The sequence below is a fragment of the Fringilla coelebs genome (genome assembly GCF_963513975.1).
Source record: "Fringilla coelebs genome assembly, chromosome: 1".
In the NCBI taxonomy this organism is placed as follows: Eukaryota; Metazoa; Chordata; class Aves; order Passeriformes; family Fringillidae; genus Fringilla; species Fringilla coelebs.
In genome coordinates this window covers 60,707,942-60,721,531 of record NC_140028.1, presented here as the reverse complement: position 1 = coordinate 60,721,531, position 13,590 = coordinate 60,707,942, and the positions used below count along the sequence as shown (strand labels likewise).

At 38.5% G+C, this 13,590-nt stretch overlaps 1 protein-coding gene across 1 annotated transcript in view; it reads left to right on the top strand.

Annotated features, from left to right (window-relative positions):
* The window catches only part of MBP (myelin basic protein), a gene marked incomplete at its 3' end in the record, with an annotated part of 107,932 nt that overhangs the window by 23,197 nt on the left and 71,145 nt on the right, over positions 1-13,590 (top strand). The window contains exon 2 of the mRNA XM_084206557.1: positions 1,512-1,584. Coding sequence (XP_084062683.1) covers positions 1,534-1,584 — 51 coding nt within the window. The 5' untranslated portion in view covers positions 1,512-1,533. The remainder of the gene's footprint in view (positions 1-1,511; positions 1,585-13,590) is intronic.

Genomic DNA, 13,590 nt, shown 5'->3' with positions numbered 1-13,590 from the left:
CTGCTGTAGACATGTCTTACAGTTTTGTATTCTCCTCTGCTTTCCTTATGTTGGGAAGGAGGTGGTGAGGAATGAGCTGCTGCTCATAATTTGTAGAGCAAAGGCCAGTTTGAGGAAATTCAGGTCTGAAATCCAGTGTATTTGAATTTATTTGTATTTTTCCTTCAAAAATTTTAGAATGTCAAAAATGGGTGAATTGATTGTGCTGATCTCACGGTTGGAAAGTACAGGGCTTTTTGGTTTTTGTTTTTTGTGGGGTTTTTTATCTTGTATGCAATAGATAGTGCTGGTTTAAAAGAATCTGGTTTCAATTTAGCAATTTTTTCTATCTTGAGTGCACTTACTGAGTTTTGATGTTTTTTAATTTTGATTTTGCAAGACCTTGGATTTTTGTAAGGACTTATTTAATTGCATGCAGTGATAACATGGAACTTGGAGCAGACTGAATTCAGTGACTTGCCAAATAAACGCTGTAGACCCTCAAAATTTGAAATTTATCACTGGGGGTTGGGTGGGGTGGTAAAGTGTGTGTGTCAATAAATCTATAAATCTTTCCAAAAGTTGAAGTAGAGATACAAAATTAGATTGATTACTTATGACTGCCCATCACAGATGTGTACTTTGTCAAAAGCGAAGTTTCTGTCTTTAGAATCCTTTTGCACACAAATCAGTGTGTAGCTGGGGTTACAGCAATGAGTTTGTACAGCCTATTGCTTTATTTTATGCATGTAATTTTAAGTCATGCGTGTAATTTTAAGTCTCATGGCTCTAAATGCTGTGATGCAGTGTATTCAAATCACCTCCAGGCAGCAGCTGCAAGGTCCTATACAGACACCTGCTTCTATGACAAGAAATACGTGGCACAACCATGAGTGTGCTCTAAAGGCTGAAATTTGCGTGCTGTGGTTTAACCTACATAAACTCTGTTAAGCTGAGATATGGCAGGAGGAGCCAGAAAACAGGAAGAAAGAGTTGGCATCACTTTCTTATGTGCTCATCATGAAAGTGGGAGCTGTAAACAACTCACATGTTCTAACCTCCACAGCAAGTTAATGTGGTGCTTTTTTCACTAATTGCTGTTTATATAGTGGTAAATGTGAATTCAAAAGAACTTACTTGAACTTTTATGGAAGTTTATAGTAACAAATTATTTGGTATGTACTGCACTGTTTGTTACTAAAAACATAGTATCGAAAGACAGGGCCTCTACCTAATTTCTAATCTAGTTTTGTTTTATGTGCAAATCTCAAAAAGAACATTTTTTTTTCCTTCTCTTTTTGTCTTTTTTGGTTTTTAGTAGAAGTAGGAAAGCTTACTGCTATTGCTTAAATGCGCAAAATAGACCAGTTAAGCACATTTGTTTTTTTTTTTTCTTAGGATCTTTCACAGATTTTACCTTGAATTGTTAAAATTCTCATTGAACGTGAAAAATTTCCTTGTTATGTGTCATATTTGTATTTCTTTACAAATTTATTGGTTTCAAAAATGTTGTTTTGTTTTTATCTTTTCAGAATTAAAGTGTGGTGATCCATCATGGGGAACCATGTAGGAAAACGAGACCATAGCACTGAGAAGACAACCAAGGTGAGTGTAGAAAATGGAAGAGAGAGAGCCACTAGGGAAAAATGTATTCTGTAAAATACAGGAGTTTTTTAGGACAGTAGTTGTTTACCAGATCACTGTTGCCATTGCTATTTTGTAGTTTACACTGTAAAGTGACCATGTTTTTGAAAGAGTGTCCTATGAGATGTGACCAAATGAAGATTTTGTTGTGCTGGATTTAGTGAGAGATGTAATGCTTGATCCATAGTTGATAATAATCTTCTCAGTCATGGTGGTAATGAATGAAAGGGACTTAGAATCATGATACTAGAGAGTATCTTTTTTAAGAGTCAGTGAGCAGAGTTATATTCTGTGTGTTGGCAGTTTTTCATTTGGGCAATAAAATTGGCTTCATCTGTAAGGAGGACACTATGAAAAAATAGGTATAATAAGAGGATTTTTAAGGACTAGAGTGTCAATCCAAGGAGATACAGCTTTAAAAATCTTCTCCCGGGGGGGGGGGGGGGGGGGGGGAAGGAACCGTCAAAATGTTCATTAAAAGTTAGTCTTTGATTCCTAAGCATCTGCTGACACTGTTGTGTATCCTGCACATAATGTGGTGTTCTGTTTGCCTTGTGATAATATCTTGTTTATTTGTTTTTCTGTGTTGTACCGGAAGAGATTTCACACATCTTAAAACAGAACATCTTTCTATATATATTTAAATGCAAAAAAAAAAAACCCCACTGCTTGTTGCTAGCTATTGCTATCTTCCCTCCACACATCCTCATCCAAAAATAACCATTTGCAGTCTAAGCCCACACTGTATAAAGCTATTGCCCCATGCATTGGACTTAAGCTGTAAACAGATAGTTCTGGGCTCTATCTGGAGCAACGTGGGTATTGTGCTTTGCAGTGGCAGATGATCAGCTATCCCCAAAAGGTACACAAACTAGAACTCATATTAGTTCCTTGCCATCTCCTTTAGGAAAAGGCATAGTCACACTGGAAGGAATAGGGAGAAAGCAGCAGGAACAGGGGACAGCTGGCCACATATGGTTTTGTTTTGTGTTGGGGCAGTATTTTGCAAAATATATTTTGAGGCCCAGAGTTTCACTTTGAGTACAAACAATAGTATGAATCCCAAGTTGCTGTCTTGTGGTGCCTGGTCTTGCAGACTTGCCCTTTAGAAAACTCAGTTGTGCAGAAAAGTCAAATGCACCAAACAGAAACATTTAGCCAAATGTTTTGATCCTTTCTGAGTAAGCATGTGAGATCCTGCAGGTAGGATACATTGAGTTTACAGGGCTTGATGGGCTGCAGTGCACCTAATACCCCCTGCTTTGGTCTTTGAGGATAAAATTTGGCTAAAAAACCACATTTTATCTTCTCTCCTGCTGTGGGATCCCATGTGTTTGAGGCATCTGGGTGGCAGGTGGGTGAGTTGAGGGCCATGGCTTCAAAAAGCTAAAAATTCTTCAAAATGTAATGGCCTGTGCAAGAGGTACAAATTCCGTGGCGGTGAGTGAGACTCAGGTGAAAGTGAGTCTGCACTTGGTATATAGGACAGATCTACAAGGAAATGGATTGCTGCAATTCTTTGAAATTCCTTCTTTGTCCTAGTCAGTTCGTGGAGAATACTTGATTCTGCAATCAAAATAAAATTAGTTTACCAAAATTGTTTTGTGAAGCAGGAGCTTACTACTGTAGTAATATCTTCTGTCCTTCACTCATCCTCCTAGAGTGTCAAAAAGCCAAAACACCAAACCCTTAAACTTTCAAACTGGCAGTGCTTGATCAAAATCTCCCTTTATGCATAGAGATGTGCATGATTTCCCTTAATCTACAGCAGTAATCATGCCACAAGAAATTACAAGGCCATAGATTTAAAATCAGGAAATATATTGTTAGGACACTACTATGGGTACCCTGTAGTTAGTCAACCTTGATTCAGTTCTTTCAGGCAGCATTAAATTCCTTAGTGGTTGCATTAACCAAATCAGTTTGTTTTGGGGTTTTTTTCCCCTCTTTTTTTCAAAGCTGAAGTAGGCTTTTTTGTTGTTGTTCAATATTGCTGTAGATTAGAACTGTTTTCCCACTAATCTTCTAGACCTGCTGAAGGCTTACAGACACTACAGTGGAAATGCTGAACTGCCTCTCCTCACTCGTAGTAACAGAACTGCAAGAAAGAGGCAAACATCTCACCAAGGGTCTGTCTAAATTTCATTACTTTCATTCTCCAGGCTGTTTACTTTAAGTCCTTTCCCAAAACTGTAGGTCAAAGGAAAAACATGATTTTAGGCAGCTTTTTTGAACCTTTGAGGTCAGATTTACAGCCTGTAAATTTACTGTACTGCACCTGGACTGGTAGACCATTTCTCCACAAAGCTATTTTATGTATAATGACATTAAAGAGACTGCTGCCAATTGCAGCAATCTCAGTTCTTGGCTGTCCAGTAAACGTCCTTTAATCCAGCAATTACTATGAGGTTGGCTTGGTGGTTTTTTGAGTTGTTTTCTAGCTTCACTTTACTTTTAGTAAATTTGTGCATTTGAATTACAAAATTAGAAATGGATTTCTGGAAAGCAATTACTTCATGAACTGTCTAAGGTGACACTAATATGCTTTCAAATTAGGAAATTTACAGAAGACATTAAGATGGCTTCCCATGCTATGACACTTCCTTCAAAATATTATTCTCCTCTTGGTATATACATATGGCAAGCTACAGTGATTATTTAATAAATAATGAGATAGTATGAAATTAATATTTGACATAAATAATGTGGAGGAGTATTTACAAAACCCTTCTCTTTTACTCACAGCAATAGCATACACCACCTCATTTCTGTGGGATTTCTTTCTTGTATGTTTAATGGATTTGCATTTTTTAGAGTTTTGTAAGATACAAAAACATCCCTCAATGAACTCAGCTTTTTATCTTTTTACTTTGAATGATACTAGACTTTGTATCTGCTTAATGCATTAGTAAATGTTTAAGTATTTATTTTGTTTACTTTCTTCTTAGTGTTAATACTTGAGTTTGAACTTAACATAAATATATCTAAGAACAATGATAACAAAATTAATAGGCTGTCATGAGTTTGTTCCCCTGAGTTTCTTTAACTTCTCATTGAGCTAAATGCCGAGGAGTAGAAAGAAGGGACAGTGGAGTTTTTCTGGTTCGGCGTTCTGGTGGCTGTGTGCTAATTTGTCATCCCTGTGCTACAAAGCGGGACGATCTCTTTTGCAATGACTAGAGCTGCCTGTGTTACAACAGCACGGTTCTCTGCTACTCCTCACTGGAGAATTCCACACAGCACATTATTGCCATCCCAAAATCTTCGAACATTTTTGCTGTCTGTCAGAACTGGCCCTTAATGCCGCTCAGGAGGAGGGGTTTGAAGGAAGGTTTCTGTCCCGCTTATTCCGCAACAACTTCCGAATGCTCCTGGTTTCCCTGTCGCATAGTACTGTGGGGAGATGGAAATCAAGCTTGTGACCTGTTATGAAAGATCAAAAGCCACTGCACTGCCATGTCAAGGGATTGCTCAGGAAATTTATACAGGCCCAGGACATGTTAGATTATGGGAAATGCTGGATTATCTTCCTAGTTCATGTCCTTTTTGTAATTGGGGTGTGCTGTAGAAAAACAGCAAAGAACCAAATCAAATTGCCATTGCTGGTACTCAGCTCTGAAAAGCCTTGGGAAATGTAATTGCAGGCCAAAACTGAAAACAGACATTATGATGGATATGCATTCAGTCTGCAATTTAATGTTTTCTTTGAACTAAAAATAATCTTTTAATAATGACCAAGTCTTGCTGGGTTATGAACTTGTGAAAAATCTTACCTTTGGTTGTCCTGTGTTATGTACCTAGATTCTATAATGTGTTTTGCAGTGGCTGACTTGATATAACTTTAATAAACTGCCTGGTTCTCAGTGTTTAAGGAGAGCTCAGCATAACTACTTAAAGCTAAATTGCTTCAGTGAGCTTGTGTCATTAAATCAGATAGTTTCTGTACTGCTTTAGAGGAGATTCTATTTCCTCTCCTCTTTTTTTTCCCCTGTTACCTTGCTAATATTGTGAAATTAGCACCCTGTCTAAGGCTGCAGTTGGTTAACACTGATTGAAAATTTTCTGTCTCTTCCTGGTCAAAGGGAGTTGAAATTCTTAAAATGACTGGCACACAATGGTAGTTGCACTGTTCATCTCATACATGCTCAGAGATGTGCAAGAATAAAAACTTTCACTACCTCTCATGGCTCAGGCTGCTTACAGGCCTGAGCTGTATGTGTGGTTTTTGCCAGGTGCTTCCTCTTGGTATGCATCATAAATTATCAAAAAATGAAAAAAACCAACAGATGAAACACTTTTTCCTTGCTTGGTTAATTGCTCTGAAGTATTATTTTTGTAAGATAAAAATTCATTATTTTTTAGTAGATACAGCTTGAGAGATGTAACACAGAGATTGTATGGATTTTGAAATCTGGGGTACACTTTTCTGTAAAAAATAAACAAAAATGAATAGTCTTATTACCATTCAAAATTAATCACAAAGCCTTCTCACCTTTTTCCCCCTAGCAAAGTTGTATAGCACTATTTTTATTTTCCAGTGTAATTGTGGGTTTTCTCAGAGTCTTACTCTTTCCTGTAAAGCAGGAAAGAGCACAGGAACTATTCTGGTGTATCCTTTGCTATTTGATGGATAGATTAAAACACTCCCCCTTGAGCCAGTATGTTTTCTGAAGGCAAGCGAAAAGGAGAAAAAAAACTTTAAAATGCTGAGAGTGCCAGTGTTTCCTGTGAGAGATTTGATGGGCATTTTCACCAGTCAGTTTTACAAGTTAGACATGCTCTGTAGGATCCTTATGACCAGCTGGTGTCTGGCTATGCTGGTATGCCTGGTACGAGGATCTGCTGCGTTTGGAAGAGGCAAATCCTCTTCAAGGGTGTGAAGGGAAGTTCTGGGCAGTCAGGTTCAGCAACACCAGTTGAATTTGATAGATGTCTGTTTTCCTTATGTTCTACCATCACCCTAGCTTTGCCCTTGAGCAAATCCTCATGTGTTCTCTCTGTCTTCCTGTTCCATTTCTTAACCTTCGTGCTGTCTAGCTGGTGGTTTGTTGGGATAGAGGCAATGTCATTCTGTATTAATAGTAGTGCTTGGAGACCTTGAGTGGAGCCTTCAGGCACGAATGTGCTTCTGCTGGTGAGATGATACAGAAATGACTTACTGTTTGAAACCTCTGAGAATGCCAGGCATGAAGTAGCTGTGACATCTGTCCTCAAAAATTAACCTGAACACCAGCACTCAGTATGGTATCAGAAGTCTGTGTTAATGTTTCAAATAGTTCTACTGTGAAGTTTAAAGGAACAACTTGTGTGTAAATCCAAGTAATGTGTTTCAATACTTGACTGCCCGTTAAACTCTTTGGCTGCTGAATTTAGTGCAGTCAACTGCAGCTGCAGCAATTCATCTTTCTCATGTCTAAAATATAGCAAGCTCGTTGAAATTTTGTGAGGACGAGAAATTGTACCTGAACTGAAGCTGATACTCCTGCACTTCCATGTTTCCCTTTGTTGCATGTGAAGGCTACTGAAAGTACAGTGTTCTGCTGTGCAAGGAATGGGTGGAAAAGATAAAAGGTGAGAAGCAAGGCACAAGTAAGGAGCAGGTTCTGGCCCTGCCACAGCACCCACTGCTAATGTTTAAGGAGTTGCCTGGATTGTATAACCATGGCAGTATATCACTGTATCTGTATTCCAGTGAAAAAGTGGGTGCACATGTGGGCAATGGTTTGCATAAAAAAAGTGGCAAGTGTGTTTTTCTGTTTTGCAGGCAATGGCTAAGTCCTAGTGCTCCTTGTTTTGGGTTTTGAGCTGGGTGAGCCTGCATGGGTGTAAAAGGAAGAGGTGCAGTTGCTGTGGTTTTGGCTGGGGAGGAGGTAGGGTGTTGGTCTTTGTTCTCCCACCCTCGGCCTGCAGAACTGACTGAAAGAGGGAAGTGCACCCTGTGCTTTTTTAAGGTCTTGTGCTTCAGATGCCATGTTTTTTGTGGTAGTTTTCTACAGTTCCCTCCTTGTTAGCTTTGATGCAGAGCTAGATAAATGTCCTGTCAAATGAGTTTAATGCCAATGCCACTTAAATTAGCAAGGAGCTGGAAGAACAGGGGTGTAAGGCAGCAGGCATTCTTTGTGAACTCTCTGTGAACTGTTCTAGCTGCTGAGATGACTTTTCTAGTAATCAGCCCATACTTCAGCCTGAGAACATGCTGTTCAGTGTTTTGGCACCTTCATGCCGTAAAAATGAAGGGAAAGATGTTGATATTTTTAATTTTGAGGAAGCAGTAAGTGACATGGCGATCCTGAAAGGGAGCAGTGTCCTCCTTCCTCACAGAACCTTTTGTGCTTTCACTGTTGTGGTGGCTGTGGACCAGCTTGTGGCAGTAATGTTCTATCACCTGCTCTGAAATTGGGTCAGATGAAAATTCTGATTTGTTACTTTGACCCTGGTTGTATTTGAGAAGAGCTTAAAAATCTTCTGCAGTAGTGTGTTACCTTAAGATGCAGTTGTACCTGCAAAATTAGTTGTGGTGAAATGTATTCGCCCTTTTAGAGAAATGGCCAAGCTTTACCTCTGGGTGTCTGGTGTCAAACCACAGCAGAATCTCCAGTGTCTAAGGCAGTGACTGGCAAACCTGCCCTGTAGCACTTACTAAAGTATTAAAACCTGTTAAAAGTGCATTTTAAAGTTTGTTCTTGTCTTTTTCCTCCTAGTGCTAATTCAGTGGTGTTTGATGCTCCTGGGCAGCAGCTGTGAGGAAGAGTTCTGGAGCCGTGTTTCATTTTAATTCTCAGTTTCTCACAAGTGTATTTCTGATAATGCAACTGACTGCAGATAGATTAGTTGTAAGACATAGTTTTACACTGTGCATCAGTGCAAAGTCAAAACACTCTCATATCAATGGTAAATATTCTGCCACAAGAAAAGAGGGGTTCCACATTAAGCTGGGTTGAATTTTGCTCTCATTTGTAAATTCAGCAAGTGTGCAATGGAGATTGGAAGGAAAAGGTTGTAGGGGTTTCCAATGCAAAGTACTGCTGACAGTAACTTCTTTTTGTGTTTCAGAAGTTGAATTTCTTGACTAATTGGAGCTATTTGTATAGAGAATAAATTTAACTTGTCTGCAGCTACAGTTCAGAAGTGGATTTTTCCACTTTGAGGAGAAATGCCATGGAATGATTTTCCTTTTTATTTAACTTTTTCAGGCCATCTGCTTTAAGTCGATGGAAATACTTTGGTAGCATTTGCTGGGGGAGGAAAAAAAAGATTTTTGTAAAAGGAAATTGAAAAAAATTTAAGCAGAATAATATGATGTTACACTTGATTGCTGAGATAAGATTTGCTCTTAAAAAAATCTGATCTTTCAGTGCAGCATCCAGTGAATGTGGCCATAAAGATATCAAAGATACCAAAATTTACATAGAGCTAGAAGCCACATGTTACATGCCTGTTACCTTGGATGATTAGGGGGACTTCTGAGCATCAGCTGCAATCAAGAAGAGGCAATAATGGAAATCTTGCATTTTTGTCACAGTGCCACACAGTGATGTTCAGTGGTGTGGCTGGACTTTAGAACTGAAAGCTGAATTTAGGGAGGCCTGAGGGCACTCAGCTTGCTTGGAACTCTAGGCAGCTCAAAAAACACTGAAAAGACCCAAGAGACCCAGAAGTCTTAGCAAGTCTGTCACTAATGGGATATATCTTCAAACAGGCACTTATCAAAACAATAGTCACCATTTTTGGGTCCTCAGATTTTCCTGTTCAGTGTAAGAACTTCAGGAATGGATTCACTGTTTGGTGGTGCAGACATTTTCAGATGAATTATGGAAATACCAGTATACTGGCGATGTTTTGATCAAAAAAAAATTGAGACTGTGATATTGAAATCTGAGTCATTTGGGGTTTTTCTTGTTTTGGTTTTGTGGTCATAGCTAACTTATCCGTCTAGCTCCTTCCTTTATCTCCCTTCTCCTTTTTTCACCCAGTTTCTTCCTGCATGCTGTTTTCTGCCAGCACCTCTGATGCAGTCAAAATGCATTGCTTTGATTTTTCTGAGGTATTAGAAATACTATTTAGCTGCTCACAGTGCTCAGAAACAGTGAAGAGATGGCCAGTTAACAGGCAGTCTGATCAGGAAAGTGTGAACACCACAGAAGAAAACAGAGAAAATTTGCACTTTTCTGACAACACATATCCACCATAATAATTACTTCCTCTTCAAGCCAGTTCTCTCTCTTCATGTTTTAATATGACTTTCTGCAACCTTCCCAGCTGACCACAGTACATTGCTTTACAGAGCAGTCCAGTAGTGCCATTGTCAATATTTGAAAGCTGAAAATCAAAACAATATTCTGATATTTTTATGACCAACTATCATTGTCACTTATATATATATATAGTGTGTGTATATATAAAAGTGTGTGTGTGTATATATAAAAGTGTGTGTGTGTGTGTGTATATATATATATATATATATATATATATTTATATATACACACACACACACACTGTTTTGACATGAAGTTGTTTTGGATTTTTGCATTTGTACCTTGTACCTGTTAAAAAATTTGTTATATGCATCAAATGCAAGAACTGAACTTCTGTGTAGCCCTTTTGGGGAAATGTGGCGAAAATTTGTCAGTGTGAAGTGGAACTGCAAAATTTTAAATCCCACTTTTGTTTTTTTTGTGCACATATATGTAAGTGTGCACATGTCTATATTGAAAAGAGTACAAGTGTATATTTAAAAAATATTTGGATATAAATGCAAGGGTGTATTCAAGTATTGATACTGTGCTTCTATCCCTGTATGGCTGCAGATGTGCTATCTGTATGTTTCAGAAGGCAGCACCAGTAGCCTTTCACCCTAGGGAGTCTATTTATTCTGATCTTCCCTGTGAACTTCAGGCTAAATGTTTTCTTAATGCTAAGCCAGAGCTTTCTACTGCAGATGAAACTTGCCTTATGGTAGACAGTGATAAAGCCTGAATAATCAGTACTTTTTTTCTTTTAGACTCTTGTCTGAAATTCCAGACAATTCTGGATTTTTGAGACTTGGAAGATGAAAGATCTGAGAAGATGAGAGCATGAGACTCAGAATCTCAAGTCAGTGCCTGTAACTGTTGAGAAATATTTATATATCATAAAATATATTTAATATATTTCAAAACTTAATATGTATTGATTTAAAATTAAATATCTTTAATATGTTAAACAAATATATAGTACTAGTATAAATAAATATATCTTCGTATTCTAGGAGAGGCTTCAGAGCTCACAGTAGGTGAAACCCACTGCATAAATAGCAGCTGTTTTGTCTTTGGTGCACTATTGCACAGAAAACTCAGTGTGTTTGGGATGACTGACATTATTTCTGGAGCTTGGTCACATGAGATGAGATTCTAGGTCAAGGCTGAGTACAATGTTACATTTCTGTGCTGAAATAAATAACTTGTCATGTGCTGCACGATACTTGCTGATAGAAACTTGCTGAGAGGTCTTCTCCTATGGTGGGGTGCCAATCTCCAGTTTCCTTCGGAATCAAATATGTGTTTGGAAAAAACCTATGTTATATATTTTATTTGAGATGTGTCTGAACCACTGTAATCCATTACACTCAGATTGGCTTAAGTGAAGCATGCTTGTTTGTAGGTGCTCACAATGTGTCCTGAGCACTCAGCTTTAGGATACTTTTACATGAGAAATCATTTTAATGTTGGTATTTTCTTTCTACAATACAGTACTTGAAAAAATATTCAAAATGAAAGGTTTTTCTTTATATGTGCTTCAACTAATTTCTTGCCATAGAAGTAAGAATATTGGCAATAAGAATTAAAAATAGGTAATAAATAAATATTAGGAAATACCTAATAAAAATTTAGCTTTGAAACTTTTTCCTCTTGTTTTGACCTCAATCTTACCTTATGTTCTACTTTCCTGCAGTCTTCTCAGGAAGGAAAGGGACAGAACTACATTCAGGAGTCCCTTCAATGTACCTTTTCTGTCTGTTGCCTTCTTTTCCTTTCCACTGGCATTTTGTCTATTGTTTTTAATTTTTTATTTTTATTACATTATGCTATACTGTGTAGTCTTTTCAAGGATTGATAAAACCATATACAAATGAAATTTTTATGGAGCCTGGGGGAAAGGATCCACAAGATGCCTGTTTTTGGACGTGTTCAGTTGGGGTGGGGAGCTCTGGGTTCTCATACCCTCTCAGCAGATTGTACAGGTGTCCTGGCTGGTGGCCTTAACTCCAAGTACAAGGACAACCAGTGGAGCAAGGGATATGTCTGCCTTTGGCAAGGGTTGCTGAGATCTTCCAGGCATCAGATTCTGCTCTGGGATTTTGCAGAGTTCATAATGCCGCAGCATAATGCAGTTAATACTGTAATAATGTAATATTCTGTTGCAGCTGTTGAGTCACCTGATTATAGAAGAATAAAGGGTTTATGGCATTTTGGGAGCCTGTAGGGCTTTGTGTCAACTAAATTGCATGTGTTTGATAATTTCTGATGATGTCTTGCTGCTGTATGTAAGCAACAGGAGGGACCCTGTGAACATGTCTTGCATGTAGCCCCAGGGGGGATGGCTCCAGCAGGAGCAGGGGCCCTTGGCTTTGATCCCAGCTTTGAGCTCTGGTCGCAGCAGATGGCAAGTTGTTCTGGGTTTTGTCCCATGGGCTTGCTTTAGCCAAGCAGGCTGCAGACCGTGGGCTGGTGGAACAGGTGCAGAGCTGCTGTCTTTGTGCTGGAGCCAGATGGCCATTTAATTCTCCCATTTCATTGTCCCACTCACTGACTAGGGCTTGGCCCAGTCTCTAGCTCAGTTCTCAATTCTGCTGCTGCACTGCCTGGTTGGGTCTTGTGGCCTTAAGAAAATGGGCAGAGACAGCTCTGGGCATCTGGACTTCTCCTAGTCATGATATAACGTGGTTAGTTTCAAACCTCGGCATGATTCATAGCCTAATGTTGTTTTCTTGAAAGAAATTGCGTGATGCTTTCCTAAAGTAAAGATTTCTGATCTGTGCTGGCATATCTTGCTTCTTACAATGTTATTAATGTCAAGGTGATAGGAAAAAAGTTTTAAGTAGGAACCCTTATTTCAGAGGATTTATTCCTTGGGATTTTGCAAGGAGAACCTTCATATCTGTTGAGTTACCTCTTACCAGGACAAGAGCTGAGGGCAAGAATATTTCAGCTTGCTAAAGCTTTCAGAACCCTGTTTTAGATTAACAATTTTTCATTGTTCAGAATTAAGAAATGATTACTTGAATGCTGCACTTAAGGGGAAGTGCTAGACTTTAGGGATGTAAACTTGCTAAATAGAATTGCAAATTGTGTGCTTACTTATCTGTATGCTTATACTTATTCACTTGGTTTAATAACTGCAAATATTTTTTACCTGTAACCTCTTCAAATGAATATATTTGTTGCTTATATGTAACTCAATCAGTTTTTTTGTCAAGATAATCCACTTTTATTACAGTAAATCATTTAAGAAGCTACAACTGCAGGGTCTTAGAGGCAAAGGATGGGACTAAGCAGAGTAATGGTAGTGCAATGTTAGGGAATTGAATTAAAAAGATGTCTAGGTGTTTCCAGCAGGCCACCTCTTTTGTTCAGTGCTAAAAAGGCACTCTCTGGGTCTAAAGTGATTATGAACTACCATGTTGATTCAAGCTGCTTGAGTTAGACTGTCAGTCAAATCACAAGTAGCCTGTATATGGAAAGGATTGAATATATATGTTAATAAAATACAGCTAATCTTGATTTATTTTAAGATTTTTTTTTCCATCATGCTCCACCTGTTTTGTTCAGTCCTGGATCTGATTCACACAGCTTTTTTTAGTATTGTTTCGACTGTGGCTCTGGCAGTACCAATTTTATCCAGAAGTTACCTAGCCTCTGGGTTGTACTACCTCTAGGGGACAAGGTGGAGAGCTTTGCGTGGTCTGTTGTGCTTATGTCTGCAGTCCCC